At 39.0% G+C, this 27,295-nt stretch overlaps 1 protein-coding gene across 2 annotated transcripts; it reads right to left on the bottom strand.

The window, feature by feature from the left end:
- Window positions 1-9,532: 9,532 nt before the first annotated feature.
- On the bottom strand, window positions 9,533-27,284 carry ABHD17B (abhydrolase domain containing 17B, depalmitoylase). Of its 2 annotated transcripts, XM_054184767.1 has the most exons (5): window positions 26,980-27,284; window positions 20,335-20,568; window positions 20,094-20,247; window positions 11,569-11,748; window positions 9,533-10,741 (listed from the first exon to the last, which is right to left on the bottom strand). In XM_054184767.1, exons 2-5 carry the CDS (start codon window positions 20,558-20,560, stop codon window positions 10,522-10,524), a joined length of 780 nt encoding a protein of 259 aa, XP_054040742.1. In that variant the 5' UTR covers window positions 20,561-20,568; window positions 26,980-27,284; the 3' UTR covers window positions 9,533-10,521. The 2 variants fall into 2 exon arrangements, with proteins under 2 accessions (XP_054040742.1, XP_054040741.1); XM_054184766.1 differs by having other exon boundaries at window positions 20,094-20,568; window positions 26,980-27,283.
- Window positions 27,285-27,295: the final 11 nt, after the last annotated feature.

Here is a 27,295-nt window from a genome sequence, read left to right as displayed (position 1 = left end):
TCATCTCTTTTTCTACACTAATGGTCTCAAAATTCACTAAAAATATGTCTACAGAAGTATTGATCCATAATGTAGAACAAGTGCTAAATTCTGTATTTATAAACTTCGGGTCTTCTCTCTTTATCAGATTATTTGAAAGCATGTGCACATATTTTTCAGTAATGCAGTTTCTTTGTGCACTCTAATTACTGCTCCTCCAACAGGACACAGCAGAGGACAACTAAAATCACAGAACACCAGGTTGGAAGGGACCTGAAGGATCATCTGGTCCAAACTTTCTTGGCAAAAGCACGGTCCAGCACCGGCTGGCCCAGCACCCTGTTCCAGCTGAATCTTAAAAGTGTCCAGTGTTGGGGAACCCACCACTTCCCTGGAGATTACTCCAGCGGCTGATTGTTCTCATTGTGAAACATCTTCCTCTTGTGCCCAATTGGAACCTCCTCAGGAGTAACTTGTAAAATGATTAAGGAGGGAGAGCTCTTGCTTTACAAACAAAAATGGAGTGAAATCTGCTAGGGGTAAAATGGGTAAGATGATGGCAGAACTGTTGACCAAATCTTGCAAACATGAAATGGAGGACACTCATTTAGGAGTGAAATTTTTAGGAGCTGGCTTTAAAACGGAGAAAAAAAAGTACTTCTTTTAGAGGGAGTAATTAAATTCTTGGATTTGTAGCCATGGAACAACAATATCAAGAAGTTCAAAAAAGGGATAAACGAATTTGCATACAAAAGATAAACAGATATTAAAGGGCAAAGGTCTGGATGTACCCTTTGACATTGCTAGTTCTGAAATTCAGGATGTCAGATGCCAGATCTGACAACAGAGAGTACCCAGGTCTGCAAGCTCTTCCCAAATAGAATCCCTATCACCATTGCAGACAAAATCCTGAGACAGATGAACAACTTATCTGACACACTAGGGCACTTTTTAAGAGAATTTACTGCAAGGAAAGCATTTTCTGTGCACTAGTTGCTAATCTGTTTGCATGTTCTGATCCACGTGTAACAGTGATGCAATTAAAAGAAAGAAGCATAAGTAATCCTGCATTCATTGTGGGTAAGGTCACAGGGTTATTGCAGAAAAACTGACATACAAGAAATTTATATGCTTGCATAAGTAAAAACTTTATTGTGCATCCACATCCCATTGCTCCACATGAAGTCTACATAGTGCAGAAAGCTGCAATAATATAAAATTTAGATGTGGAAACAGTTGTCTCTGTGTTTCATGGAAGCCTAGCAGAGTGGATCATCTCCCATCATCATAACCAAATTGCTTCTTTAATTAGACCTATGTAACAGGAAAAAAAAAACTAGGAACCTTAAATGGTAAGCAGAGAAAAGCACTGCAGCCAGTTAAATCATTCACTGTGAATAAGAATCAAATCCTTGGCTATCATAAATGATCACGATTGACTCCAATGAAACTACATAATTATACAACAACTATATATCTAGCAGAGTCTTCTGTGCACCGACAGTGATACATGAAATATTTGTATGTATGTATATTTAAAAATATTAATCAAATACTTAAACACACACCTGTACCTTAGTGATTCCTGGTTACTTATAAAATCCAATTGTTCGCTGAAGTCATGCAGTACTAATTACAACTCAGAACTAGTGATGAAGTTTAAATAAAAGAACCACAAAATCACTGTGAAACACATACATTCTCATAGATGGCCATTTCCTCACATACTACACAAAGAGAAAGAGAGACAACTTGGCACAGAAGAGCTGTTGAACACTGACAAAGCAATAATCAAAAATGAGTCATAATGCTTTGTTGACACATGAACACTCTTGTTCATATGTTTTTTAGAGTAGGTATTCCCCAAACATCCATGTAAACAAATCTGTTTATGGAAATTTCTGTAGAAGGCAAGCATAAATGTCACAGATCAGAGTGTCATGGGCAAATACAATGTGATTTTGTTATTCATGAACAATGCCTTATGTAAAACGCATCTCCTTACCATTACTAAGTGAATATCTAGCATGACAATAACGCATTGTAACAGCACGGTCTGAAATGATCACAGCTTAGATTTAACATTTACCTTAACTGCATTATTCTGGAGGTAATTCCAGGACTGCATACTCAGATTTGTCAGTCCTCATGGTTTTCACAGAATCATATAATCGTAGGGTTGGAAGGGACCTCTGGAGATTACGGAGAGCGGCCTGGCAATGACTTCTGCCAGCTTCCTCAGCACTCTTGGGTGCATCCCACTGGGACCCATGGACTTGTGGATATCTAATTGACCTAATTGATCTCTCACTTGATTCTCCTCAATCAAGGGGAAGTCTTCCTCTTTTCCTGTTACTTTCTCCAAATAATGGAACTCCTGAGGGTTGGGCCGAGCAGTAAAGACTGAAGCAAAGAAGGCATTCAGTAACTCCGCCTTCTCTGCATCCTCCGTCACCATGGCTCCAGTCTCATTCAACAGCGGGCCCACAACTTCTGTAGTTTTCCTTTTGCCTCCAATATACTTGAAGAAGCCCTTCTTGTTGAGCTTGACATCCCTTGCTAGGTTTAATTCCAAGGAGACCTTGGCTTTCCTCGTTTCATCCCTGCACGCTCTGGCAGCGTTCTTGTAATCTTCCCAAGTGGTCAGTCCCTTTTTCCACTTACTGTAAACTTCCATCTTCCACTTGAGCTTTTTCAGAAGCTCCCTGCTCAACCACGCAGGTCTTCTGCGTCCCTTGCCCAATTTCTTGCTCTTAGGGATGCACCGATCCTGAGCTTGGAGAAAGCTGTGTTTTATCATGCCTTACGATATCTCAAGTCTCTGAAGAGCTCTAGCTACTGACAAGTGAATCTCAACTTTTCCTTAAAACAGAACCCTCTCCCCTTTGTGAGAAAATACAGCCTATGTATCATCCTTACTTTTAGAATTACTACAGTTCTTTTTGTTTAGGAATCATAAATGACAGAATGACAGGTTTTCTATTACGCACTTGCTATGATGGGCAAACTGAGAGCACACTGGGTTATACGACTACGGCAGAACAGGAACTCACTTTTTCAAGACTGTTTTCTTCATCTGTCCTCCTGTTCTGGCTCCAAGCACACGGTCTGTGTTACACTGCTCGAGTGGCCACAACAGGTAGTGGCTTTTATTCAAGCTTCTTGCTCACTATAAATAATACTACAACACAGAATTCTGCTAAGTAAACCATGCAATACTTTGCCCTTCTCCGTACAGCATGCTACAAAGGAATTGTCCAAATACTAAATAAACTATACATTTAGTGCTATCACATGCCAGGTTGGGTAGCAGAAAGGTCTGAAAACCCCAATGCTTCTTGTCAGAACTTAGGTTTTATTACCCAAATCTTTTGTGAATGTGCTTCTAACGAATTAACACATAGCCATTAACAAAATAGCAGCATTCTGGGAGGCCATTTCAAACCAGTGACCAGCACAGTTCTGTTCGAGTTCTGAATAGTGTGCAGCATCTACCAAATGCACCTAGCAAACTTATTCTAATCAAGATTTGCGGCTGTGGAATAATTACTAAATTGGCCAAGAACACAAAAGTACAGCATTGTTCACACATTAAGGAAAGTCATAAAATCAAGAGGCTTCTGAGCCTCAGCTCAGAGCTCCTGCCAGCCGCAGCTGGCACACGAAGAATGCAACATCTGCGGTTCCCTGTACAAGGTTGTTTGCGAAACTACACGAGGGATGGAACAGAACGTGATTGTTCCGTGGCCTTCCCTTGTGACGAATAGCAGATACGGGAACGAGATGGTGCTACGGAACAGGTAAGAGGCCTACACGCTACCTGAGCCAACTTTTCATCAAACGTTGATGAAATGCTGTCCTTTGTGTGAACTTTGCTCATTACAATGTACCAAAACACACCTCCATCCCGGAGGCTACCTGCCCCCAAGGTGCGACCACCCCTCCTTGAGTACACCAATCGTAATAAAAGTATTAATGACTACAGTCACTCAAACTCCACTTTGAAGATAAAAAAATAGTATAAAAATAGCCCGAGAGAGGGGGGATATCGGGGAAGACACCATCGTGAACAAGTCAGGAGAACTCCATCACTGACTCCCGGGACCAGCCGACGGGCTGAGCCTTTCTTCCCCCCCATAGGGACGCCTTTGGGTGAGACTTAGACTATACAGAGTGTTTCCTCAAGGAACTCAGAAATTTCTCTCGAGAATCTCTCTCCTACCTTTATAGCCAGGCTGTATTGTTCATAACTTTGCCGTGCGTTTTGTATAATTAACAATATCTTTATTTGCACGTGATTTGCAGACAGCGTATTTATCACTGGCGATCCTAAGAACCTATATAGCTGTTGTTTAAATAAACTGCACTGTTCAAGTAGCTGGTCGTTTCAGTTTCTCACTGAACGTGACCAAAGACTCAAGAGTGGCCGTGCTAGTTCATGAGCACAACTAGACTGAAGGTGCAGTCCACTATTAGTGTATCCAAATCGTAATAGTTCAATACATATTAAACGCGATTGGACTGATAGTGCTGAATTGGGCATCACTCAGAATTCAAACCTAGCGCACCTAGCCTCCCCCCTCGGTGAGGAGTGTTAGAACGCAAGGGGGTTTATCTTCTGCCAAAACTGCTTGGCCCCCTTTCACGCAACAGGGGCAAAATCACAATGAATCACATATGCCTCCAACTCAATTTGATAAAGCTGCTGATGATTTTGAGTTCACTTGTTCTCCTTAGGATGGTTTACAATCCTTTTACATTTAAAGTGTCCTAAGATTGTATGATCTTTAAAACAAGATGACTTACCTAACCAAGGACCTCTGCAATGCTTAAGATGCTTGAGAAAGACTTGCACTGACATTATATGTCTTTGAGGCACTAGGTGAGTTACTGATCAAATGACTTAAAATGCTGCTCTCGCTCATTTGGATCTTTGGTATAACTCTTGTTTTTGAACAATTTAGTAAATCCACTATTTGCCCAACTCCAGAAGGAAACTTAGGGCAAAAACGTTTGTGGCTTCGTAAGAAAAAAATGTCCCAATATGAGAGCCTGATTCCATTCATACGGGGACTCATCAGGGAGTGTAGCGATAGGACAAGGAATAATGGTTTTAAACTGAAAAAGAGGAGATTTAGGTTAGATATTAGGAAGAAATTCTTTATGGTAAGGGTCATGAGACACTGGAACAGGTTGCCCAGGGAAGTTGTGGATGCCCCATCCTCGGAGGTGTTCAAGGCCAGGCTGGATGGGGTTTTGAGCAACCTGGTCTAGTGGGAGGTGGAACAAGATGATCTTTATGGTCCCTTCCAACCTAAAGCATTCCATGATTCTATGATACACCCTGTGCTTTAGGAGGAAACAGGGCACAGCTACCTACTTGAGATGTACATAGCTTCTAGCATAATAGGAAGGTAAATTGCCTATCTCATCTTCAATAATCCCTCTTCCATGTCTTCTCTTCAGTGCTGAAGGTTAGAAAACTATTTGCCCTCTGCAAGCAAAAAAAAATAATAATTGAAAATGAAACACTAAAATTACAACCATTTGTGTGATGCCTCATTTACCAGCCACAAAACCTCTTCTAGGCAACAAAACCCTTTTGATGTTTTCTAATTATTTTGAAATAGATTATTACACTAAGATACCTTACTAATACCTCTAGGGAAAAGTTGATGATGAAATACTTCTTTTTAACATTGGCCCCTTTCTTGCTGGCACAGTAGTCAGTTTTTAAGAACATTTCTTTAAACACTATCCTCAGTCTTAAAGTATTTTCCTTGCCATTTTACCAGAACTATTCTAGCATTTTATTTCCTTTCACAGAAAGAGGTCTTACTGGAGGAATTAAAAAAAAAAAAAAAAAAGGGAAGAAGGTATAGTGTAGAATTTATTCTTATCATCATATAATGGAATTTCTTCACAGGGAAACATTGCTTCTATGGCTGTTTTATAATTAATATTCTCTCAATGCAAATTGGTTAAGAAGTTTCATATGTTAGAGGGTTCTAAGGCTATTTGATGCTGAAATTTGAATCTGGAGCTACTTAAACTCAATGGGTTTTTACACTAACTTTTAATGATTGGAAAGAGTCAAATGTTATCTGAACTGTTTAAGTGAAGGGGAGCAAGCCTGATGCAGTGAGTAGCTCCTGAAAAACTTTTTTTTTTCCCCCCAATGAGAATATAAACAACTTTTCAGTTTTGTTTTTTTTTTTTTTTCCAAATACTGTTCAAGTGAAGTAGAACAAGCCATATTAACTAATTTTATTAAAACAACCCACAACAACCCTATCTCCCTTCAGTCTCCTCCGCTGCTTGCCAAGGACATAGGGTAACAGTAGTTGTGAATGCAACATTCCCACCTTTGAGAATGTCTTTCAAGCACTTTTTTTGCTTTTCAGGATAGCATGCCTATACTTTACATCTAGCTTTTCAATCTTCCTTTTGTAGTAGGGTAGCAATGTGATCTCTGATGACACCATCTGTGGTACAAATTTTTGGTATTAAGAGTCAGTCTCAGCAACAGCACATCAAACAGTGATAGTGTCAGGATTAAGAAATAAAGGGCTTTTTCCATAGCAGTCTTTTTGTTGTTTTCTGTTGCTGAAAAATAAACTTCCAAAAGTGGAGAGCAGTAAATGAAGATAATTCTTGTAACTTAACAGTCTCCACTTCTGAGCTGGTGTATAGTGATAGCACAGAAATATCTAAACCATCTGCATGCCATACTTCACAAAACCACAGAATGGCTGACGTCGAAAGTGACCCCTTGAGATCATCGAGTCCAACTCTTGTGCTCAGAGCAGGGTCAGCTACAGCAGGTTCCCCAGGGCTGTGCTCAGCCGGGTTCTGAAAGATGGGATCACCACAGTTGGGTCCAGTGTTCTAGCACCCTCACAGAAAAAAAAAAGTTTTTTCCTGGTATTCAGATTGGATTTCCTGTTTTCCTTGTCCTCTCAGTGGGCAGTACTGGGAAAAATCTAGCTCTCTCCACTCCCTCCCTCCATCAGATATTCACACACATAGTTAAGATCCTCCCCCAAACCTTTTCTTCTCGAGGTTGAACAGCCCGAGCTCTCTCTGCCTTTCTTTCAATGACAGATGCTCCAGTGCTTCAGTCATAGCTGTGGCCCTGTACTGGACTTGCTCCAGTACATCCGTATCTTCATGACCCTGGAAAGCCCAGAACTGGAGCCAGCACTGCCGATGTGTCTCCACTCACAGTATGGAGTGGAGGGGAAGGATGACCTCCCTTGACCTGCTGTCAAGTCCCTGCCTAAAGCAGTCCAGGATGCTGTTGGTCGTCTCTGCTGTAAGGGTGCAGAGTCTGCTCTCCACCAGGGTCCCCAACTCCCTTTCTGCAGAGCTGCTTTCAAGCGATCAGCCCTCTACTTATACAGAATGCGTTTTCCTCTGGTTCTCAAACACTATTTTCCTTATCTTTGTCTTTAAAATATTAATAATGCCTACTGTATAGCGAGAAAAATTCCTATCTGTAGGACCTGGAATAGTCCATAGGTACCAAGTAGCTAGCCCAGATACACAATGTCATTCAATTAAAAGAGTCCAGAACTAAACATGCCATTTTATTTTTTCACTAAAAACCACCCCACCTTGAAAAAGTAGGCATGTTTGAAAACAGTCAATAAGAGTAGCTAACTGAACATACAGTAGAATTCTTTGCTGCCACAGGCAGACAGTGAAGAGAGGGGACTTTGGTGTTTTTCTTAATGTGTAGCTGTGAATGTGACATTGCAAGGCCTGTCCCCAAAGACCCCACCTTTATGAGGTAAATATTTTACATAAATGAAGTTGTTTTTAAAGTTGATTTGCCAAGGTTTCCAGAACTGAAAAAGATAGTTTACTGTCAAGTATTTGTGTCTTAAAGAAAAAAAAAAGAATGAGACCACGCCACGTGGTTCACAAAATGCTCTTTTCTTTTTCCCGAAAATACAACATTGTCCTGTTAATGAATGCTGAATCAACTGTTATTTATCATGAGACAATTGCATTTATAACACAAAACAACAGCCCATTGTCAGTTTCACCAAAATGATGGTTTAAAGACAAGACAACCACCATGTCAAATGTTTTCCTCGTAACTGCAATAGCTCAAAGTTGCTTTATGTTGGTAACAAGTTTGTTGCCATAATATGATTCTCAGTACAAGCTAGGCAGTGACTAAAACCAATTTTAATTCCTTCAGTAAACAACTCATCTGAAAAATCTAGGTGTAAAATACAAATGAGAACAAACCAGTAATGATTAACCATGCATAAGTGGTCCCAAAGAGACCAGAACCTTTACTCACCAGTGTAATCCAGCACAGCTGCATCTACTGAAGACAAAACACTGTTAGTCAGGCCTTTGTTCTGCTTCAACAAAACACAGAAACAAAAGCAGGAAAACTGCTATTCCACCTTTTCTCTCTTTTCAATTACAGGGTGCCATAATATTCCCTGGCACAATCACATAGTTCTTGTAATGACACTTGATCATTTGCCTGCAGTTTGCAGTACTATCAGCCAATCCGTACCACTTACCATTGTAGTTCTACATTCCTTACTTGTGAATTTTTGAAGAGGACTCTCAAAACAGATTTCATTCATCCCAAAGAAAACAAACATGTAATGGTAATGATTTCCATCTAAGTCAGAGATAGTGGCTGGAAGGTAATAAGAAAATAAAATCAAACTGTGTATACAGTATGATGTAATAAAGCAGAGTTACACATCTACTTAAGCACACTTCCAATTGCAAAATCTTGGATTAGGATGAAAATCTTTAAATCTAATATTATTGTGCCCAAATACTAATCTGAAATTCAGAATATACTGAAGCATACCTGATCAAGATGACAAACAAGAACCTGGTTGCTTGGGAACAAATTCGAATTTCTTTCTAGTCGATTAACCAACCAGAGAGCATACAAGAAGTTGCTGATGATTTCAAAGAAAGATAAATTATAATTCATTACAGAAGAATGTTTATAAGTAGCTCTGCAGCAGAAAATCTGTATGCTGAATGGTAGAAAGAAATAAAATAAGGCATGGGGGTGGGAGGGTGATCATAACAGCAGATGCTGATAAAGAAGTGTGCTGACAATTCATAGCAGTGGGTTATTGCTTTAGGTCTCAGATTTCCTAGAGTAAATGGGGAGTTGCTTATTATTTTTGATATCGCAAGCGACTGTTGCTATTTCTTTTTAAAGAAAGAAAGGAAGAACAGCAAGCATGTGGAATATGTTTACTGTTAATCAACACATCTTAACCAAAGTTTTCACGATACTTGAATCTACATTTAAGTATACAATTGTCTCAATCACAAAACCCAAGCAGAACAATTAAACTACATAAGGCCTTAAAATTAGAAGCACAGTGTATATTGTTGGAATATCACTTTGTTTACAAATAGTCCACCTATAATTAAGTTTATTTTTCATAGTTTTATTCAAGCAAAATGCATTCAAGGGAAAGGCAACTTACAAAGTTTATTTTACTGTGAGTTAATAGAAAAGTGTCAATGTTCTCTTCTTGCCCCACCCTCCCACCCCATCAAGGTGCAATTAATAAAATTTCCATATAATACTCAAAAAACAGTAAGCTTTTTACACTAAACATCCAAAAGTAAGTCTGATCAGACAACGGCAAACTTGCAAATTGTTTATTACAAAGCTGGATAAACTTCCAGGTTCTTTCTAATGAAATATTGCATCTCTACGCAATCAATGTTTAAACTACATTGTCCACAAAGTCGCCTAGGCTCTAAAAGTCTTACTGGTTTCAATGAAGTACTTAGTGGCCTCAGTAGCAATCACGTGAATGATATTTACGTTACAACAATGATAACTTGTGGCATTATTTTTGGCAAGATTAGGACAGCTGAGAAGATGAGTGGGTAAATTTGTTTAGTCTGAAAGGTAAGGGACAACACAAGAAAAAAAACAACTAAAGTAAAACTAAGCACAAAAGATAAGAAAAAATATGGAAAGAGAGATATAGTTTGACTCCCTCCCCCTATAACAGGGCATGAGTCATTTCCAGTGACTGTCTATTCTTATTACATACATTAGTATTTGCTCAAATTTCATGGCTATTACATTTTTACAGACCAACTGCTTAAAAGTCTGGTTTTTAATTTACACCTGTGCAACAGAGTAAGTCACAGTACATTTTGAGATGTTTAAAAAATATCTATAAACACGTTTTTGATATGCTAAAGCATTTGGCAACACTTTTACAGCATTTGATTTTATATAATTAAAATTTCATACAGTACTCTGATTTTTTTTGTACATCTCAGAAGAAAAAAATCCCCCACAAATACGAACTGCCAAGCTTGACTGTGTGATCATGTAATTCCAGTTTATAACGCTGGTATTAAAACCTTCATTAATTATGTTGACAAACCATTACCTGTATATTTAATGAAGGCAACCAACATGATTTGAAAACACAACCTTCAGGTTTTATGTTATGTATTTATCAAGGCGGGCAGTTCTGCAGTGAAATGAAAAAGCACGTAAATATATAAAGAAAATTACAAGTTCACTAGTTCCTGTGACACAAACTGTTTTAATCTTTCAAGGTATTGTCCATAGAGTTCCACATCATTGTGTCCCGCTCCTTGTACCCACAGTGGTTCTACTGGTCTCTGGCAACGCTCAAATAATGCTAGGCCATGTGAAAAGTCAATTACTTCATCTTCAGTCCCATGGATTATTAACACAGGAGATGTTATTTTAGAAATTTTGTCAATGCTGTAAGAAAAAGATCACATATATGAACACAGTGTGCTTTATTACATCTTTTTGAAGGATCAGACTGTTAATTTCACTTTTTAAGTACACATTGTAGTTTAAATGATTTAATTCTCAGGTTGTTTAAATCATTAGAAAATTAGATCTTATCAACACCCTGGAAGCCATTACAGTAGCACATGTAAAGCCACACAGAAAGGAAAAACACTACTAGAAACTATTAGGATCAAATAACAGAGCAATCCATCTAAAAGTGGTATTCATTACTGTGTTCACTTAAAAAAAAAAGTCACTGGACTGATTAAAATATTACTTCAGAGTTCTTCAGTAAAAAAGTGCTTGTCAGAGGTGAGAGAATTTTAGCACTAAAAGTTTGACCATCTATGGGGAAAAAAGTTAGATGCTCAAAAGTAATTCTTTCAGACAAGCGTACCAGTTTGTAATGATCAACTAGTGGTATAGTTCTGAAATACATGACAGGAATTTTCTTCAGTTAAGGTCTACAGAAGATTTTGTTCAGTTACCCAGATTAACTGCTTGTTAGAATTGGTGATATTAGGGGTTACATATAAGAAAACTAATCAATTCTTTATCAGATACCCACTGAAATGAATCGAGATGTGAAAAACCTAGAAGATTTACAAAGTTTGTAAACTCCTTCAAATCAAATATTCCTCATTGCTGTTATTCACCCTGATTTTTCTCCAACTGTTTTTTTAAATCTTTGAAAGAAATTTCAGAGAATTTGTTGTATTACTTGTTTCCCTAGTCCCAAAACTTCTGTAATAGAGGAAAATGCATGCAGAATACAAAATCCTACAACTTACTTTGGGAATGCATCAAAGCAATAGGTCTTCTTTGTATCAGGAAAAGCTACTCGCATTCCTGAGGTCAGTGGAGAATGAAGAATTACAGCAGCACTTTCATACCTAGCAGCAAGATCCACAGATGGTACTGTTCCTATACTCTGGCCATATATAATCACATTTTCAGGGCGGATACCGTACCTAGAAAATTAAAAATGTTAACAAAAGTGGCATATAAAGTGAAACAGACAAAATCACAACTACATAGCAAGGCAAAAGGAAAAAAACATTTCTGAGGATGAAAATTTATATTAAAAATAAACTAACTATGAAACAGGAGCTTGGTAGAAGAACAAAAAAGTATATTCTATAACATTCCTGACTTAAAGGAACAATTATTTACTTTGTATTTGCACTTTTTTTTGGCGTTATGCCTGAATGATACTGAAATATGGTGGGTTTTTGTTTGGGTTTTTTTTGTTGTTTGTTTGGTTTTTTAATCCAGATTGTGAATTCTGTACTAGCTGAAAGCCTTTACTGGTAACTCTAGTGGACCTACAACAGAAAACTGATTACAGACTTACTAGCTCTATGGGTATCATCAAATGGAGCATAGTCAAATCTGCAAAAATTTGATTAGCTTAGTCTTCTGATACGTGATAAATACTACAAGTTGATAACATTGATCAGCAATTTAGTTTGACCTAGATCATGCCCATAAAGACAGTGGCAAGAATGTTATGCATTCTATGTAATAGCTGAGACGCTTCTTTCTTATCACAGTTGATTGGAGATGCAAGCTAGCAAGAGGAATACCCAACCTAATCCACAATTAAGACAGCCCAATAAGCACTACAAAATTAGTCAAAGCCTCCCTCCTAGTAAGATGAAAACACTCATTTTTTTCTGTAATTACCTGAGGCAAACAAGAGAGTCATGAAACAGCTAGTTAACACTTACACAAGTCAGATTTAATATATTTTTCTGCAGTAGTGTGGGTACAAAGAGCAGCTGGTTCCCAAGTAACACTGGAAAAGCGGAAAGTTACTCTGGCAAAACAGTGCCCACAGCAGAAGTGAGCTGTATACATTGATCTATACTAACATATACAGTTATACATTGATCTATACTAACAAAGTACTCTCAGTACAGGTTCAGACTGCAAAACTGTATCTATCTGGCTACCTTTGTTGAACCTATTTGTGAAATGAAGTACCTTAAATAGGAAGAGATACTGTACCGCATTACAAAAAAAAAAATTAAAAAACCCCACCCAAAACAAATAAAACAAGACCAAACGAAAAAACCCAACCACCCAACAAAAAATACTCCACCAAACCAAAATAACCCAAACATTGCTCTCATGTATTATCAGCAGCTTATTCAGCTTTCTGAGTTTTGTAATCAAATTAAGAGTTCTAACATATGAGGACTCAATCATTAGCCTGGAAATACAGGCAAGCCCTCCATCTCACAACAGTTTTCAGAATAAAAAAATTCAATCATTCTGATTAACAAATATTTTCTCAAAATTCCAACACATAAAAATATAACAAATTAAAGCTTTGAAACCAAAACAAATGTAAGGTCTTCACTATTTCTGTATTTCTTCTGGAACTGTGAACAGCTAGCACCTATTCTTTCACAATGAATGTCCCAGTTCAAAATAATTCAAATCACATTTGTCCATTCTAAAAGCACAGTATGGCCTTCTATCCCTTTCCTATAATCTGAACAAAACTCACATTAATACCTGACACTTTGCATCATTAGTATGGCATGAGGTTTGCAGTGTGTTATGACATTGCATAGTTCTTAAATAAAAAACCTTGAAAATTATCATACTCACATTTCCTCAATATTGAGTTCTACAAGATGCAGGCCATTGCACAGAAATTTAAAGCAAAACTTAAAAGTACGACTTGGAGGATGTATTCTCCTCTTTCTCATTATTCTTCCCCCTATTTTTAGATCCAAGGCCTTCAGCCTAAAGATAGCTAAATGCTAGCTGCAAAAATAATCCCCAAAAAAGCATTTACTATATTTGGATTAAAATAATCTGTTCTCCATCACAGCCAAACAGACTGCCTTCACAGCACCCACCAGAAACTATTTGTTTCACAGTCTGGAAAGTAAAACATTGGGGGCAATCACCAGAAGCGGTGGTTCAAAGTAGTCAGACTTTTGAATATCCTGACTTGAAAAAAAAAAAACAACCACCAAAAAAATCCAAAAACAAAAAAACCAAGAAGCTTGGAAACCAGAGAACATCATCTGCTGTGTCTGTCTCCATTTTTCCCTTTCCTCTTGAACAGACTCCTGAAGAGTTTGGGGAAAAAGGAAGAGCCCAAACGTCCCTCAGTTCCTCTCTCCCAAAGGTATTACTTTCCAATCTAAGATGGAAGAATTCTTGAAAAGATAACTATTAGTAAGTTCTCCACTCATAAAATTCATCTACTCCTTTTGACAGTCCTGTAACTCCAAGAAAACTCCAGGAGTCTGGCAGAAAATTATTAGTTGACTTCACACCTTGTCTCCCAAATAAGGAAATGCCAGATCAAGAGAAAAAGTGGCAGTAATGTTGTTCTCTTAATCAGTGACTTAGAATTACAGGCCATCCTGAGGAAGGGGAATGTGACAGTTACAGAGCCATACGCTGTAAGTAGCTGTTCTGGTGACAACAGCTACAAGACATGCTGTAAAAACTGTTGATAACTTTGAAAGCTAATTATGTTGATCATAAGAATAATGTAAACATTACTGTATACTCAAGTTACCTTAGATAACTAGTGTCAGAATAGACGGGCCTTCAGTTTGTTGGTGGTGGTAATGGTGGGGTTTTTTAAGCCATAATCACCAGAAAGGACCTTGGAACAAGACCTTTAAAGTAGCCATGCACAGATGTACCTTCTCAGAGAAAGAACTGCTCCTCAGGGACAAGTTATACTGGACTGAATCTGGCATAAAATTTAGATAGATGTATTCCACAGTTTAAAGGCTGCCCACAACATCTTTCTCTTTCCCACAGTAACTGGGATTTCAATTCTTTTCAACACCCGATTCATCCTTTATATTCACGCACCTAAGGGCTACCTGCCTGGAAAGCACATAGAACTTGAAGAGCAGTTTTTACATAGAACTAAATGTACCTCTGTTGCCATAAGCTTGCTAGCATCCACACAGAATGTCTGAGTACTCACAAACTTCTGCCCTATCATCACACCAAAAATACAGGCTAATGTCACTACAAAGCTAAGCTACTGCCAAACTGCAGAGAACCACTTTCCTATTTGCATCTTCAGTCACATGTTGCTCCTCATTTGGCTTCACCAACTAGTTCAGGAAACTGAATTAGTCAGAAGATAGAGCAACTACTTTTCTGCTCCTTTGTGCTGGCTGTCTTCACAGCCAGGTAAGAAATGACATGCCACTGGTGGGTTAAAGAAAGCAACAACGCAAGAAGTTTTTGTAACTACCATCAGACCACTCCCTAGAATCAGGGCCCAAGCTAACACAAGGCAACTAATGAAGCCAGTATCCTCTTCTGCAAGCCTACACATGCTGATCAAATATAGATGGTTTCTTTTAAAAGAGGCAACCCTCAACACCCCCGCCAGATCTTTTCAGCTTCTGGCAGGAAAAGAAAAATTGCTAAGCAGCAATGAAATACTCTTTTTTCCCCCCTTTGTGACAAACTTCACAATGTGTTGTAGCAGAAACTCTTTTACCGTTTCCTTTACATTTCTGTCTCTGCTACAAGACCTTTTCTGCACTTTACTAAACACTTATCTTAGTGGCAGTCCACCTTTTTCCACCCCTCCCACCTACTTTTTTTTCTTTTCATAGCATCATAGAACAGTTTGGGTTTGAAGATGATCTAGTCCAGCCCCGGCACCATTTTTCACTAATGGTGAAAATTTTCACTAAATCAGGTTGCTCAATTCCCTGTTTGATCTTAGCTTGAACACTTTAATTGGATATACATCACATTACTATGATGTGCAATATGCAAGCTACAAAATGCATGTCTGGCTGTAACAAGTGTGTTTTGGTTGTTTTTTTGTTTTTGTTTTTTTTTTTTTAAATTCTGTTACCTGTAACAACCAAATACCAGCTGAAATTATCATACTATACTTGCAGGCTCTTAGAATACAAATCATTTTGCCCTTGATATACTTAAGGGAGACAGAAAGCAATTTATCTTTTTACTTCTGAACTACTGCTGTTAATCTAGAAGACTCGCTCACTTTACAATAATAAAATAAAGTATCAATAAAATCAACCTTAGAAGGGTACATTTTCAATAGTACCTCTAAGGCTTACACTAATGAAGAGGTGCAATAGATGCTCTGGTGAGGCCACTCTGTGTGAAGCTATTGCAACACATGCATTTAACCAACTGCCAGCAGTGCTTGTGGCACAAGGAACAAGGGAGAACATCCAGAGGGAATTTTCAATGCACATTTCAGAACCTTTTGTCATCATGCACATAACACACAAAATTATAGCTGCAAATTGCAGAACATGAAGGGCATCAACAACCTCCACACCTTTAACTAGCAACATTCCAGGCCACGAATAAGATTGATGAGCGTACAGCTCTTCCTCAACTCAGATGCACATTCCCTTTCTTGTGTATACAACACGTAACATTGCTAGAAGAAAAGGGGAACTGTTTTATGAGAGGTAAGCCCATTGACCATGCATGTAATAATAACAAACTGCATCACCTCTGCCTCTCTCATGATGGTTTGGCCTTTTATAAACTTTATAGTGCTACTGGTACATTTGTTTTACTGGCAAGATTTCTCTTCATGATAAAAGTGAGCTACTTTTTCCTATCAATTTACATAAAAGCTCAAATTCTCTCCAAATATTTGAAGCTAAGGCACCTCATCTTCTAGCACGCCCCCCCACTTTTGAATAAAAAACCCAAACATGTAGTTTATGAATTCTCAGAAGAGCACTTTCAGCTGACATCCAAATAGATCTGATATTATTCCTGTATTTGGCTGTTCAAATTATGAACATTCTGTCCAATTTGACACATCAGTTTGATGGTGAGATTTACTCTTCAATTTTTCAATTGTTATATAGTCCATGATAAGCAACAATGAAAAGGCTGTTTGGTTTCTTAAAGGTAAGTCTGCTCATGAGGTTAACTCCAGGAAGTCTTCAGGTTTCTGAATGAGCGCCACTTGCCCTGCATTTGCCTAGGGCTGGTTAAACCTTTCCACCCTTGCTAGGGTGTCATCAAAGGTCTTCAGAGACCAGGACAGCAGAAAACAGGCGTATCCCAAAATGACTCCAGGCATTTCAACACTTTGTAGCTATGACAGTCAGAAAAAGAATGTCCTCACTTGCAGCTTTTATACAGTCCCATGCACATGAATATGCAATAAAGCACAACTTTCCCAAACACGATGGCAGTGAATCACCTTGCTACCTTCTACAGTCAGCATCCACATGGATAGCTACGGCTTCCTATTAAAGTACTCCAAGTGGGTAAAGAATAGGGAGACAATTCAGAAACTGCATCTGCTGTTTACCTCTTCTGATCTGCTGCCAAATTAGCCTTCTGTATTCATTTACATGAATGATAATATTCACATACCCTTACAACAACCACTTTTAAGCAAGTAGTGTTGGACCAACCTCTCCACCACCCTCAATACTAATTCCAGACTATTTCACCCTAGGTGTTTAGGCCCCACTGGACAGTTGTGCCAATTTACAGATGACCATACAGATTTTCCTTCCAAGATATAAAACTTAACACACTAACAGGTCTCTACCACAAGCAGCTGTGTTGACTGTAGAATGCAGCCCCCATCAGCATTTCAAGTACCCCCAAAACACCTTGTAATGCTGGGTTCTATGATCCTATTTCTCAGAAAAGGGAATGCAGAGAGCTGTGCGTGGCTGTGATCAACCTCCAAAGGTAATTTCTCCATTCTTTTCTTCATCTCATCACAATCTGACACACACTTTAAAAGCCTAGGATCCCTTTCTTCTCTCATCCCACCAACATGAATTTCAAAGGAGTTACAGCTATACTTACATCTATTCTGCAAACAATCCGCTGAATTAATTTGTTTTTGCAGGACACTTACATTATAAAACGTTAAAGATGCTGTCAGTATAACACTGATAGAACAGGCTATGCTAGAAAAGTGATTCAATGCTGCAGCAAATGCTCAAAGGCTCCATTCTGGTCCAGATATTCATCAAGTATTTAAACACAGCTAAGCACTGATTCAGGGCTCAAGAGAATACCGCAGACGGGTAACCAAACTGCGTGAGCCAGGATATCCAGAGCCACATGCTGAACTTCTCAATGCTACATTGAGATACATGGACAAGACCAGGTCTGCCAATTGAAAAGTTGTTGGAAGTACAACAGAGGAGACTCGTAATACCAACCACTTTTGAAGCAATGGAAAAAATTCAGTTCACGTTTGTGAAATCCACAAGTCAGGCAGACCAATCCAAGCTCTACAGACTCTATAGAACTGCGTATTTCTAAAGATGGTTTTGACACAAAAAATAAATGAAGACAGCAAATGGGACTGAGGTGAGGTAATTCCTGAATGGAAGAAAAGCAGATAAGTGGAGTATGTGTTTAGAGTTCCCCTCAACAATGTCTGTTCAGCAACGGGCACGTTCAGATAGGATATTACAATGAACAATTTTATTTCACTAGGGAACGCACACTATGGATTGTTCCAGAATGGAGGAGAGAATACAGTTCCAATCACATATCCTTTTAGGTTTTCAATTAGAAATTCATCAGGGGGAAGGAGAGACAATAAATACAAATTAGTTCATGAAACAGAGCCTGTAAACTAACATAAACAAGCAATTAAATTTCAGCATCTAGTTCTCTTCCATCTGCTGATATATTCAAACAATTCAGACTATCTTCCATACTGGATACATACATATCTACCATATTATGTTTTTGGCCAATGTTACTGCGTATTTCACCAAGTGGCTATCTTCCAGATCACCTATCAACTACAAATCACAGCCACCAGTGCACCTGTTGCAGCTCTTGGCTTACAGAATGGATGTCTAGTTACATCTCAGCTTTCCACTGTAATCAAAAGAAATGACAAAACCTAATCTAACAACACAGTATGCATGTTTCTGAATATATGAGGTTGAATACCTGTCCCCTGTGGTTGTATGAGGTTTATGATAATAAGCTTTCCCCCTACTTTAATACATGAATAAAATATGCTTCTTTAAAAAGAACTATCACACCTTTGTTTTCATGTAAAAGAAATGCAAGACAATATGTGTATTTAAAACACTGAAAAGGCATGATCCACTCCACAGTAGTAGAAAAATAGTTAACATTACATTGATCAAGTTCTAAATTCACTGCGACAACTACCAGGCTCCAAGATTTTTTAAAGAGTCTTTACACTTGCCCTTACACTAAGTCACATCCCTGATATTATTTTATTAAACAGCACACTCACCTTGCAATTACTGAACAATAAGAAGCTGCTCTACATTAAATTCAGGTTTTCACAGATTATTTTTTTTGTGCAAAATACACAATATGATTGGATTTTTTTTGGTGAACATCTATTCTTACAATCACATGGCATTTTAAAAAAATAATCTTTTTGTGGTTTGGGTACTTGTAACACAAGAATAATATTCCTCTAAGTGGAAAAAAACATAGTGAAAAATGCTCTCAAATTTAAGAAGTGGGCATTCAGTGCTGCGTTTATTTGGTGCCTGGGATTCTTACCTATATCAGAGAATGCCTCCAGATTTTATCTCTCTAAAACTGGAGTCTTAGAACACAGAAATTGCTGAAGCAACATCCTTCCAATTTGCATTATTTTCCTTGTCCAGTTTTAACTTATTTGAGCTCACACTACTGATTCAAATTCCTGTTTTTTGTTCCCACCATAATGTATTTACACAGATCAATTACAATCTCTCCCACACATCATATTTTGCTAAGATAAAAAATTTTTTTGTTTTATATAGAAAGCTATCTTTGGAAATACTGGTGGTGACAGTCTGAATTCTGAAACATAGGTGGTCTAACACCATACAGAAATCCAAACAGAGTCTCACAAGGTTCTCCTATAACAGCTTTTCCACTGTGCCTCCCTAGAAAAGAAGTAGGTGATGGAATTAGCTGAAAAACCAACCTGTACTTTCTCTCACCCACATCACACCAGTGGTTCAGTTACTGGGAAATCAATTATTGTAGATTTTTCTTATTGTCTGATATTTCTAACTGAAGACATCCCAAACTGTGACAATAAGGATATCTTCCAATCATTCAAGACTGCAATCTTTTCAAAATTTCATCCCATTCCAATTCCTGTAGTATATTGATACTATATACTGATTGTTCTCAGTACTGACAATGCCTTCAGCATAAGGCACCATCAATCAGCTTGGATATGAATCCATTAATCCTAAAATACAGCATTTCTGTTTAAACTACCAATGCAGATTAAGTACAACCATTTGAAAAGCAAGCTGTAAAAGAAAAATGTCAACTAATGTCTTACCTTGTCCTAAGAGCCACCCAAGCAGCATCAATGTCAGCATACAGATTCTTCTCTGTTGGCTTCCCAGAACTTGCACCATATCCAGAATAATCATATGAGAATATGTTGCAATTAATCCGTGAGCCCAGTCCTATGTAAAAGCTGCTCATCTGTCCTAGGTCAACAGCATTTCCATGTGAGAAAAGCAAAGTATACTTGGCATTAGGCGAGCAACGCACAAACATACAGGCAATCCTGTTACCTTTACTTGTTCTAGTCATGAAACACTCAATGGCATCTTTTTCTCTAGAAGAATATTGCCAGTCTGCTCGCTCTGAGAGATGTAAAGTCCAACGACTACCACTCTCATCACACATCAGTGTGTACGTGGGATCAGGAGGTAAGAATGCCAGTTTGGAGGCAATTTTCCCTGGGCATGGCGGACAACAGAACAGGCAACACAGTTCACTAAAGGAAAGGTTATTCATCTTCGAGTCTGAAACGGGAAGAGAGAATGGTATCAGTTCCTAGTTACAATCCTTTATAAAAAAAAAAATCATGGAAAAGGTAAGCTTAACCTTTCTAGAAAATAATATATAATTTTAGTGTAAACATCTAACGAAGCATGGATATAAATAGTTACGTACATTTCTATATAACAGATTATTTGATATTATTAGCTACTTTAGAATGAGCATATTATTAGAGTGAGTGGTAACTCTAAAGCCCTGCCAGAAACTAAAACTAAAATGTGATTAGCCAGTGAAAGAACAAGCATGAGTTTTGGAGTTTCTCTGGAGGAAATGAAGTCCCTCATCTTAAGCCATTAAGAAAAGTGTTCATCCCATTGACAAACACTTATGTTAGAAAGAACAATTAAAATATGTTGCAGTGTTTGCTATGCAGATCTCTGCAGCCAAAAATCACTACAACATTTCCTAAATACAGAGAATACATATTGCAATTGTGAGTTATGGGCTCCTGCAAGAAGTAGCAGCAGTATGAAAGGTGCATGACGGTCAAAATTTAGAAGCCAAAACAAGATGTTTCTGCTGGCTTAGCAAACATTGTAGACCCTCAGTACACTAAAATACAGCCATAAACTCTTCCTTGCTCCACATACTAGCTGACATAAATGTTTCCAAACCCTTCAAAGAAATTATTAGCGAAGGTCTTCTGTATTGCACACAGGAATTGGGATTATATTAATGACTATTTTTTTCAATGCACTGACAAAAACATCCCAACCCAAACATTCTATCACACATATTTGGCAAATCAATATAATGTAGAATACCAATTCAAAGCATTGGTTAACGGAGTTGGGGGCGGGAGAAGTAAACACACAAACACCTAAAGCAACCTAGGGAAATATACAGTTGCTCTGAAAAGCAGGCATTGTGTCCTCTTAATTTACAGCAGGGAGAAGGGAGAGGTAAAAAAATCCTTTATTGTGACAATACTTTTTCTCAGAGGTAGGAAGAGTGATGAAATCTGCAAAGAGCCATACTGGAAACCAGCACACCTAAGACAGGCATTTACACTACTTTCCTTGTGCTAAGGCATCTGATATTTCACCTCAACTTAAACAACTTTTCTATCCCAAATCAATCTACAGGTCTCGAGCTCAGTTCCTGCCAGGTCACTTACAGTTTAATGTACCACCTTTGACTGCTAGATGCAAGTTTACAGATGGGAACTAAACAAGCTGACTTCTGACGTCCACAGTCCCATGTCATTTCAGAAATACTTGGGTAATCCAACAATAAAATCTTACTGCTAACTATAATACTTGGTGATATTTAGATCATATTTCAAAGTTTGTCCTCTAACTTGTATAAAAAGCATAGTTTTCATGCCCGTATAAATTTCTCTTTAGAAAAGTTTCAAGGTCGCTGCTGTAAGAACTGTTGAATACAGATCACAGAACCTATCTGTATTTTGGATCCATGAATGGTCTCTTCCCTGTGATAGAGTATGAATGCATACTGCGTACAATGTTACATAGAGTGTACTTGTACAGTAGGAAACACAGGCACAGCACGACAGTTCGATAAACAGCATGAGCATTCTTGGAATACTACTTCTCTTTGTAGGGCACAAAACCCCCTTTTTTTTGTTTGTTTGTGGGTGGGTTTTTTGGGGGGTTTTTGTTGTTGTTGGTTTTTTTTTTTTTGCACCAAGGCTGCTACAACCAAGTGCTTTCACCCTGAGTGAAAAAAGGAAAACAGATTTTTGTGAGGGAAATCAAAATCACAGATTCTTAGATACGGGTGACCAACACTACCAATTTAGAGTAGATGGCAGGAAGGGTGTACTGATCACCTTCCATAAAAGGGCAGATTGTCTCTTAAATGAAGATCCTGAACAAATGACCGTATTTCTGCCAGCTAAAGGATCAACCTCATGTATTTATGTAATCAGCACAAATAGTCACTCAAATTTGGAATACCTCATCTGTTTCCTGGCAGGTGAGATTAGCTGGACCTTAAGTTTATTTTAAATATGCAAGTCAGGACAAGAAGGGGAAGACGCGTAGGGATTGGCAAAAAGCTTGGGCTGTTTTATCCACAGGAAAAACACAAGACTATTTTCCTTCTTGACTTCTCTTACAGCTGTGAGCACTGAAGGAGACACTTCTTTCACTTCTACTTAGAAAGTTCATGTTCACAGCCCAGAGGAACTGCTGTGATGCCTCAACAGGTTGTTGGGTTTTTTTTCGTTCAATAAGTGCTTATGACCCTGTATTCAACGACACTTCCATTTCTATCAGAAACTACTAAACCAATTTGTTTGAGTAAGTGTTCCCATCCTTGCAGAAAAGCTGAAGGGCAAAGCTAGATACTACAATTTATTCTAGGGGGTGCAGGGTGGGGGAAACGCTTTATGTGAAAAGTTTAGAAGAATATGTACCTCCAAAAGTGAGGTATAAATAGTGTGTTCTGCCCAGGAACAGCAGATTGCACTCTGCTCCAGCATACAATGAAAACTGCAGGAATTTCTTACTTGCTTCCCAGTCCACTTGTCAGAAAGAATTAAAACAGGAGTTTACATTATTTATAACTACAAACAGCCCAGCAACACTACAAACATGATCTCACTCAGAAAATATTTGCTATTTGTCAAAGTCATTTCAGAAGACTGGAAGCTGGCCTGTGGAATTCATACACAGGGCAGTACTGCAGTAACCACAGTTTATCAGATGAGGTGGTACTGTGCCCCAAGATAACTCAAATGTGCTAAAAATGAGATGTTGCCACATATGGCAAATGACTTATACTGAAGATCATGGCTTAAGTACTATTTCTCCCCCATACTAGACTGTAGTGTCCATTTAATAATAATTAAATAATGTCCATTTAATCCAGTGGAAACTCCGTCTACTGCAACTAAAGATTCTGATGTCAGAGTTCTTCGCCATCTAAATCATGGCTAGTAACAATTTTTTTAAAATAAATATTTGCTACTTTCTTCACTCAGAAGACTTAAGAAAAACAGCAGATCCCTAGCATGACTAACTGAACAAATTTGACACAAAACACCTACTGAACTTCGCCAAGAGGATACCTTCAACTAAATGCAAACAATGTTGCCATTATACTGGAACTGGTTTGTCATTCATTGTGTTCACAAGTGTGTTCTTAACGTCCGGATCTGGAATGGAACCAGGATGTGAGAGAGTCCCCAGGGTGTATAGAGTAATTCTGATATCAGTGTTTAAAAGTTCAACTGAATCGGCATTTCCTCCTAGTAGTTATCCACCAGATGTCATAATTTAACTTCAACTAAACAAGCATTATCTTTCCTCAGAAGGTGTACTGCTTAGATACTTCAATGAGGGATTAAATTTAATGTTACCCCCCTGAGAAGTGTTCTGTTCTAGGGTTTTTTTGGTCTGCGTTTTTTGTTTCTTTTGTTTTGGGGGGTTTTTCTGTTTGGGGTTTTTTTTTTGGTGTGGGTTTTTTTTTTAAATGTTTTTAATGTTAGAAGACACAAAACATGATTTCCTAATGATTAACCTAGCCAAAAAATTGTTATGGTAAAAACTAAAAGAAAAGTCACAAAGACCTCTTCATTTAGCATCACTCAGCCTTGGCGTGATCTCCAAAAGCTTTGGAGATCAACAGCCTTAAGAGACCAATTAAATGTAAAATATAATTTATGGAAAGGCAACGAGGTATCACAAGTGAAGTTGCATTAAAAATTAATAACAAATGGGCTTGGCGTATGCTTTGTCTGGACTCTTACTGAAACTGGGGCAAAACCAACACCAACCACAAACTACCTTAAGCATACACTTCTGCAAGTACAGATGAATAACTTTAATGGGACTCGTTTGCCTAAGATATGTTGTGAACACTTAAGTTATAGTCTAACACCTTCTGAGTATGTATGATGTAAATCTCAGTGTTTATTACAGTAGCATCATCAGATGCAGAGATCAATACCTCCCAACAACATAGCTATTTCTGATAAATTAAGTAGTAGTGATAAAGAAGCCAGTGCTGCTCTAGAAACACAGTTGCTGGTAAAATTACTAACAACAAAATGAACATAATAAGAGAAAAAAAAATATATATCTTTTAAAACTATCCCACATTTTTCATATAAATTAAGTAGGAAAATTCTGTGGAAGAAACTGGAAAATTGATAAAATTCCACTCTTGCACCAAGACAGGCTAAAAAATAAAACAGACCCAAGTGGCATCACCCACCCCTTTCTGGGATAGCTTTTAAAAGGCAGACAAGATCATTTTATCAAATTTGTCTCTTTAACTCTCTCATGAATAAGGAAGTAACATTGGAAACGACAAATGTAAAAATGCCCACAGGCAGTAATTTCTATCCATTCTTCAGCAATTAACCTTTTTGCCTTCATTAAGGCTCACAGAAGAAGGGAAGAAAAGTCTATCTAATTTGAAAGAGCACCTCGAGTATTTATTTTGTGATTCCTAGGATAACATAAATGTAGTTCTTTCTCACAAGCAGTTATTCCTGTCCTCTTTCCTCTGCAAGCCATTACAAGAGACTGGCTCCTACTATGCAGATCTTTGAGCACTTCGCTACATATTAGCCTTAAAAGCCCAACCCTTGCAAATACTTATCTAGAAATCTTATATTTACATTAAATATAAATTATTGTAATTGTATATTTAAATTAAATTACCTATTTTATAGGAACTATTCACAAGAACAAAGTGAAACTTGTAAATACAGCTGCTGGTTTGTAAATTTTAGTGGTGCTCTAAGTATAGCAGACAAGATACTCAAATTGTTGGGGTTTGTTGTTTGGGTGTGGGTTTTTTCTTTTTTTTTTACTCGCCATTTTTCTTTATATACTGCTGAAATAAGAAATTCTAATGTAGTTTCCCCTACCCTTTCATTGAACACAATGCAATGAAAACTTGAGTTCAAGCCACTACTGACACAGTCATATTTATTTCAACATCTGCATTATTAAATATGGAATAGAAGGGTATAAACATCGTCCAACTACTTCAAGAGTTAAAACAACAAAGTATTTAGTGAAAAAAAAATCAGTGTCTGATTAAGTATTATATAAAAGCATTAAACTAATATAATTATTAAGAAAGGATATATGGTAAGTCCAGAAAAAAACACAGAGGAAGTCTATTCACTAGTGAAAAAGCCATAACAGTAAATACCCTGGAGTAACTCTTTAAGGTAGTTTTCAAAGAGCAAAACAGCCTACACAAAACCAGAGAAGCCTGACAGGACCAAAACTTCATTTGATTAGGTTGATTTTAAATAGATAAATAGCTTTACTATTCTCACAAATTCCAGCAATGTTATAAAGCTTAACTTGTGTAGAGAGACATTCTTCTTATGCTTGTTACTTGGTGTACCTCAAAACCTAATGGCACAGTTGAAAAAAGAGAAAGGGAATACAGGAAAAACCAAGTGAAAAACCCAGCCATTCCTTCTCACCTAAAGAATAAACAAACCCTCTGAAGATCCCAGATAGAGAGCTGTGGGATTAAGCGGGATTACACAATGTTTTGCATGCTCCAAGCAAGACTCTGCACTAAGGGACTGCTCTGCTAGAGCCACCTGCAGCTGACAGGCGCTCGCGTCCCCGATTGTATTTCACCCACATCAAGCTGGCGCTTCACCGCACCGGTGGGTCAATCACTAGCAAGAAGCTACGCTTTTAAAATCGGTACCATCTGTACTATTTTGGTTTCTGCAGTCAGGCATTTTTCTAGCTACCTTCTGGCCAAACACTTTAAAGTTAATAATACCTGACAGCAACTTTAAAGCCAGGGTCACTCCCAACGTCAGCAGCAGAAGCTGAAGAAATACATTAAATCAGGCTCGCGAAAATTAAATGAACTCTTAAGGTGTCTGTATCTAAAAGGGACTCGGCAGGAGTCAACAACACAGACACGGAGGCACTATTTCGACCCGCTAAAAGCCAGAATTTAAACAAGTCAGCGCGCCTGTTGCCCGAACAAAGGCACCCACAGCAAGACAACGGAGACGGGAGCCCCGGGACAGGCAGACTCGCAGCTCCCCGGGCCCTCGGAGGCCGGCGGCACCGAGGGCGGCAGAGAGCGGCCCCCGGGCCCGCAGCCGGGACGCGGACTGAGCGGGGAGCCGGGGGGGGAGTGGGGTCGCCAGGGCCGCCATCCCTTTGCCCGGGTCGGGAAGCGGAACCGCCACCTCCCTCCCTGAGGAAAAGCCGCGGGCCTCGCTCCTGCCCCACGCCACAGCCCCGGGAGCGGCGGGGCCGCCGCAGGCCGACTCGCCGCCACGCCTCGGAAGCGGATCCTCGAGCCTCAACCCCGCCGCCAGCGCTGAGCCGGGGCCGCGCCAGCTGCTCCCTGACATCCCCCTCTCACCGCAACTCGGGACACAAACCCAAACACACACAGACACACCGTACCTGCGCCTGGCGCTCCGCTCGGCGGCGGCGCCGTCCTTTCCCAACGGCCACCGCTCCGACGCTGGGCCGGCGTGGGGGGGAGGGGTGCCGGTTGTGCTGAGTAACGGCGGCGGGCGGCTGTCAGCGCCCTGGCCGCTGCCCGTAGCCGCGCCCCGCAGACAGAGAACGCGCGGCCCGCTGGCAGGGTTGCTCTCCCCGCGGCCTACGGGAGCGGCGGCGCCGGCCTCGCTTCACCAAGCGACTGCATAGGATCGAGCGGCGGCTCCAGCGGCAGAGGGGTAGCGGCGGGGCGGGGCGGGACCGGCCGGAGCCCACC

Source organism: Rissa tridactyla, chromosome Z (genome assembly GCF_028500815.1).
Source record: "Rissa tridactyla isolate bRisTri1 chromosome Z, bRisTri1.patW.cur.20221130, whole genome shotgun sequence".
NCBI classification, from domain to species: Eukaryota; Metazoa; Chordata; class Aves; order Charadriiformes; family Laridae; genus Rissa; species Rissa tridactyla.
The sequence above is the reverse complement of the archived record's forward strand: the minus strand, read 5'-3'. Positions and strand labels throughout refer to the sequence as shown.

What these genes read in the sequence shown, in the direction of transcription:
- ABHD17B (XM_054184766.1), bottom strand. Translation starts at nt 20,560, where the DNA reads ATGAATAACCTTTCCTTTAGTGAACTGTGTTGCCTGTTCTGTTGTCCG. An exon ending in TGGGTGGCTCTTAGGACAAG is followed by an intron (nt 11,749 to 20,093) that starts GTAAGACATTAG and finishes TTAATTTTCTAG; the next exon opens with GTACGGTATCCGCCCTGAAA. An exon ending in TGCTTTGATGCATTCCCAAA is followed by an intron (nt 10,742 to 11,568) that starts GTAAGTTGTAGG and finishes TTTTTCTTACAG; the next exon opens with CATTGACAAAATTTCTAAAA.